The sequence below is a fragment of the Micromesistius poutassou genome (assembly GCF_964030765.1).
Source record: "Micromesistius poutassou genome assembly, chromosome: 11".
In the NCBI taxonomy this organism is placed as follows: domain Eukaryota; kingdom Metazoa; phylum Chordata; class Actinopteri; order Gadiformes; family Gadidae; genus Micromesistius; species Micromesistius poutassou.
In genome coordinates, this window is record NC_140281.1 from 8781038 (window position 1) to 8786824 (window position 5787).

The following is a 5787-nucleotide window of genomic DNA, read 5'->3' on the forward strand; positions in this document are numbered from 1 at the left end:
AGACTGTGATTAAAGATCGCGATAGCACGATATTGGACGCAACCACATTGTACAAATACAATATTACAATATATTTACCGAACGGGTTTCAAAATAAACACATAATTAATTAATATCCGGAAATACATCACATACAATTTCAATTCAGACATAGGTATTTTAAAAGTCCAATCTTTTTACATGTCTTAGGGATTTGTCTCCACGAATCCACTTGGTCTCGCCCTCCCCGCCCCTAGATCCTTCCAGAAGTCGCCGGCAAACCCGTGTGACTTGCAGCCAAGCCACGCTCTACTTTTTCCTCTTAAAAATCATAATCTGTATTTTCCACGACTCCATCGGGGTCTCAGTCCTTCAGCAACATGTCGAGCTTAGGGACTCTGGCGTTTGATGACTATGGAAGGCCATTTATCATCATCAAGGACCAGGACAAGAAGACGCGGCTCTCGGGCCTTGACGCGTTGAAGGTACAATGGGCTAGCTAGCTTTACACACTGGGCTATGTCGTTCTCTGCTTCTTAGGGTTATTTGCGGAAAGTAGCCTAGTTCGTTTCATGACATATCCGTTTATATGATTCATCTCAAGTAATACGCAAACCCCGGCCATCTACATGGTTTCAGCCAGCTCCAGCGAATGTTAGTTCGGGGATTAATGGATGCTAACCCATCCGCCCATGTGCTTTTCAAGATGCTTTCCCCCACGTCTGGACCGTGCTGCTCTGCGGCGTTGCGTGTTTCTTGGTCTTAAAATGCATATTTAATTCACTTGCTGACATGATTCAGCCCAATGCATTCCGACTTTGTTGGTACCCAACCACAAACTGCCATGACCATGCAGGATGTCAAGTCTTTGGGGTACCGCTAATGCTAATTGACACATTGGCGTTGTTTTGCAGTCTCACATCATGGCAGCCAAGGCTGTGGCTTCCACCCTCAAGACGTCCCTTGGCCCCAACGGTGAGTACAACTTGAGGCCTATTTATATTAAGAAAGAAGATACTTATTCCTGTGGATATTTGCAAGAAACCAGGCTCGTTACAATGGCCGCGCCTAATTCAATGCAGACGCATTGACATTAAACATTTTCTCTATCAAACATAAATAATCCCTTACACAATTTACACATGATTAAACAATCTGCTTCGATTAGGACTTGACAAGATGATGGTCGACCGTGATGGAGAAGTGACTGTGACCAACGACGGCGCCACCATTCTCGGCATGATGGATGTAGACCACCAGATCGCCAAGCTCATGGTTGAGCTATCCAAATCACAGGATGATGAGATTGGTGATGGAACAACTGGAGTTGTTGGTAAGGGATACAAATGTGTAAAAAATTCAGGCCCCTCAAATTTCTAGTAGAACATTTCGCAGTAGAACACCTCCAATATGTACAAAGCATCTGACATTAGGACGATAATTCCATGTTTTTGATGGATATGCTTAGAAGAAAAAAATGTTTCAGTAAGTGAATAAAAAAAACTTACTTCAGCTCACTTGCCAGTAGCAAATAAAGGTGACATATTATGCCACCAGGTGTGATTAGCTGTTACAAGACATTTTACCGGCTCATCACTCATACCTGATGGTACAATATGTCACCTTTAACAATGCATGCGACACTAGCCAGCATTCGCATGACCAGCAGATAGCAATACATTTAGGGGCCTGCCACCTGATCTCAGCCAATGCAGGAGCCAGTAGTCCTCCATACTGGGGTATTGATTCATATATGTCCCTGACCTACACAGTGCTGGCTGGGGCTCTCCTTGAGCAGGCTGAGCTTCTCCTGGACCGGGGGATCCACCCCATTCGTATCTCCGATGGATACGATCAGGCGGCAGCCATTGCAATTAAGCAGCTGGAAAAGATTGGCGAGACCTTCCCCTTTGATCCCAACAACAGAGAACCACTCATCCAGACTGCCATGACCACTCTAGGATCTAAAGTGTGAGTTCCCTGTACATGGTGGATTTGGCCATTTGCTTGATTTAAAAAAAAAAAAAGATATGATTTGCGGGCTTTGAAAAGGGTTCCTAGATTTGTTTTTTCTTAATAATATGAAATATATATATATGTGAAATGACAGGATAATGATCTGCTGTTGTATTCCAGGATCAATCGGTGCCACAGACAGATGGCTGAGATTGCAGTGAATGCCGTCCTCACTGTGGCCAGCATGGACAGAAAGGATGTCGACTTTGAGCTCATTAAGATGGAGGGCAAAGTGGGAGGGAAACTAGAGGACACGCAGCTCATCAAGGGGGTCATTATGGACAAAGAGTTCAGCCACCCGCAGATGCCAAAGGTACAAAGAATCACCCATGCTGACTGAGATGCCGTTTCCATCATGTGACTAAAATGATAATTGCTGGTCATCTCTGCTTTCAGGTTCTGAACGACACAAAAATCGCTATCCTCACCTGTCCGTTTGAACCCCCAAAGCCCAAGACTAAGCATAAGTTGGATGTTACCTCTGTGGAGGACTACAGAGCACTTCAGAAGTATGAGAAGGAGAAGTTCTTGGAGATGATCAAGCAGGTCAGTGTGGCTACATCGACGACCTCCCAACATAAGTGTATAATGGAGTGACTGCTACGTTTGGCTGAGCGTCCCACCATCTGAACTGACTTTGAATGTTTTGGGGTTGTATAGGTGAAGGATAATGGCGCCACCTTGGCTATCTGTCAGTGGGGCTTTGATGACGAGGCGAACCATCTGCTACTGCAGAATGAGCTGCCTGCGGTGCGCTGGGTCGGAGGGCCTGAGATTGAGGTAAAGGAAAAGATCCAACTTTGTTGTTTTTTTTACCTGCTTAAAGGGGCTGAAACCGAGTACCCGTATTGTGCCCCAGTCTTAACTATTATCGAGTCACAATCCTTTAATTGTTTTTGTTTCTGCAGCTCATTGCCATCGCCACCGGTGGGCGTATCGTTCCGCGTTTCAGTGAGTTGACACCCGAGAAGCTAGGAGCGGCCGGTGTGGTGAAGGAGATCTGCTTCGGCACCACCAAGGACCGCATGCTGGTCATCGAGGAGTGCAAGAACTCCCGGGCAGTGACCATCTTCATTCGCGGGGGCAACAAGATGGTGGGCATTTTTTAATTTTGTTCCTTATTTCTTTACTTGGGGATCGTGAAACAAAGCATTTATACTTCCACTGTGTGGATTTTTCTATTTTTCCCCTATCAGATCATCGAGGAAGCCAAGCGCGCACTCCACGATGCTCTGTGCGTGATCCGCAACTTGGTCAGAGACAACCGCATCGTGTATGGAGGTGGAGCATCCGAAATTGCATGTGCCCTGGCCGTCAACAAGGCTGCTGATAAGGTATTGCATTGTGTTGCACATTAATTAATCCCAATGCTTTTTTGGTATATTGCAATCAAGTGTTAAAAGTCCAGTGTGGTTTATCCGGAGGCACCACACCCTCTAACTTGTGTGCCAAACCTCTGCCCCTCAGTGTCCGTCTTTGGAGCAGTATGCCATGAGGGCCTTTGCGGATGCCCTCGAGGTCATCCCTATGGCCCTAGCAGAGAACAGTGGGATGAACCCCATCCAGACCATGACAGAGGTCCGAGCCAAACAGGTCTCCGAGAACAAGCCCCACCTTGGCATTGACTGCATGCACGTTAACACCAACGGTAAGATAGCCGGTTCATCCGTCTTATTTTTTTCACAATTGCCAATTATAGATGACACAAACTGAAACTAAATCCAAACTTGTTCCTCCTCAGACATGAAGCAGCAACACGTGATTGAGACACTGATTGGCAAGAAGCAGCAGATCTCTCTGGCCACTCAGGTGGTTAAGATGATCCTGAAGATTGATGACATCCGAAGCCCAGGCGAGGTTGAGGAATAAAGGCCAGGCCCAGGGGTGCGAGAAGTCTTGGCAGGTTTCTAGATCCCCCCCCCCCCCCCACACCACCACTCACCACCGTTCTAAGATGCTCTAGAACTGTCTCTGGCACTTCCCGAGCACTATGTTCAAACCGTACTGCGTACCGCTATTTATCATTTGATATGAAATACTGTTGTCGCTCTGCAGTCACCATTAAAGTTTGTTTCCAAAATCTTATGGATGATTGTGATTGTCCCTTGATTTTAAAATAAAAACACAAATAAAAGAAAATCATTATGCCTAGATCGCTCAATACATGGTAAGTACAACAGTACACAATTATACTAGTTTTAGACATGCATGGCTGTGCTTTTAAGCCTGATCATGTAGAATGCATTTTCAGCATCCCTACTGTCCATCTCAAAGCATGTATTAGCCATTTGCTGTTATCTTACAAATTACCAGTTGTATAGCTCACTTTAATTTGGATTTACTATGGGATGGTTGAGGGAATTTAGCCACATTGTGTAGCAAGAAATATTGCTGGCCAACAGTGGAATTTTAACATGGTGGCAAAATGTTTTCAAATAAACAAACCAATGTTAGTGGTTCAGCCATTCATGCATTGAATTAGCACTAGTGGTGAACCCTTAAGATGGGGAGTTGATGCAGAGTTGCTCTGAATTGCCACCTCTTTGCGGCAAAGGGTCCCAAGAGTTACCCCAAGCCTGGCCTGACAAGCGATTGATATACTGACACCATTGAATCATTTTGCCGGTGTCATCTTATTTTTGGTGCAAAAAAATGCTTGTTGGTATAATGCTGGTTTTGAGCAGCTGTGACCATGTTAGTTTGAGGGTTTTTCTCATTTGAAAGCTTCAAAGTTGGCTCTATATATAAATGAGCTGGGATGAGTCAAATCAAATGTATGGGGAACTTTTATTACAGCCAGGTAAAAACACATTAGATCCATAATAAATACATACCAGACAGGATACACTACAATGCAGGATAAATTCACATTTAAAATACAAGACCAAAACACAATCAAAACAACTAACAACAAAAATCAAATCAACAACAAAAATCACTTTGGGGTGGTCCACAGTGGGCTCAGAGCAGCAGCCCTTGGGGTAGTCCACAATGGGCTCAGGGCCCTTGGGGTGGTCTACAGTGGACTCAGGGCCCTTGGGGTGGTCTACAGTGGGCTCAGGGCAGCAGCCCTTGGGGTAGTCCACAGTGGGCTCAGGGCCCTTGGGGTAGTCCACAGTGGGCTCAGGGCCCTTGGGGTAGTCCACAATGGGCTCAGGGCCCTTGGGGTAGTCCACAGTGGGCTCAGGGCCCTTGGGGTGGTCTACAGTGGGCTCAGGGCCCTTGGGGTAGTCTACAGTGGGCTCAGGGCCCTTGGGGTGGTCCACAGTGGGCTCAGGGCAGCTGCTGGTCCAGGCTGCGTTCAGGGCAGCAACTGTTGGGGTGGTCCACACTTGGCTCAGGCCAGCAGCTGCTGTTGGGCTGGTCCATGTGTGAACCAGGTAGTTAGTAGTTAGTTAGTCCAGGTCCCCATGGGCAAAGCAACAGCAGCAGAAGGACGTCAACACTGACTTGAAGAACCTCTTTACTCTGCCCTGTTTCTTCTTCTGCTTTTGGGTGACATCTAAAAATTACACCAAAACAGGAAATTGACGTCTTAGTTTAAAATACAAACATGCGTAGACTAAGGCTTTAGACTTCTGACAAACCTAGTGGGATGTCTGCTATGGCTGGCAGGACCCCCAGTCTCCGTGGCAACCCCATAGGAAGCGGAAGGTATGGATGCAGTGCTGTCAAATCAAAAATCAAGAGAAAATATTTTGAATATATCGTAATTTCATCAACAAATCCTGATAAAAAAGACAATAAAGCAGTGCATGAGCCCAGGGCCCCGTTTCCCGATAACGATGGATC

The 5787-nt window shown here is 46.1% G+C and overlaps 1 protein-coding gene across 1 annotated transcript; it reads left to right on the top strand.

The window, feature by feature from the left end:
- The first annotated feature begins 244 nt into the window (after window positions 1–244).
- On the top strand, window positions 245–4080 carry cct5 (chaperonin containing TCP1, subunit 5 (epsilon)). Its single transcript, XM_084474858.1, has 11 exons — window positions 245–464; window positions 894–954; window positions 1148–1312; window positions 1752–1950; window positions 2116–2308; window positions 2392–2541; window positions 2656–2775; window positions 2904–3089; window positions 3192–3329; window positions 3463–3643; window positions 3737–4080. Exons 1-11 carry the CDS (start codon window positions 360–362, stop codon window positions 3862–3864), a joined length of 1626 nt encoding a protein of 541 aa, XP_084330984.1. The 5' UTR covers window positions 245–359; the 3' UTR covers window positions 3865–4080.
- The last annotated feature ends 1707 nt before the right edge of the window (window positions 4081–5787 follow it).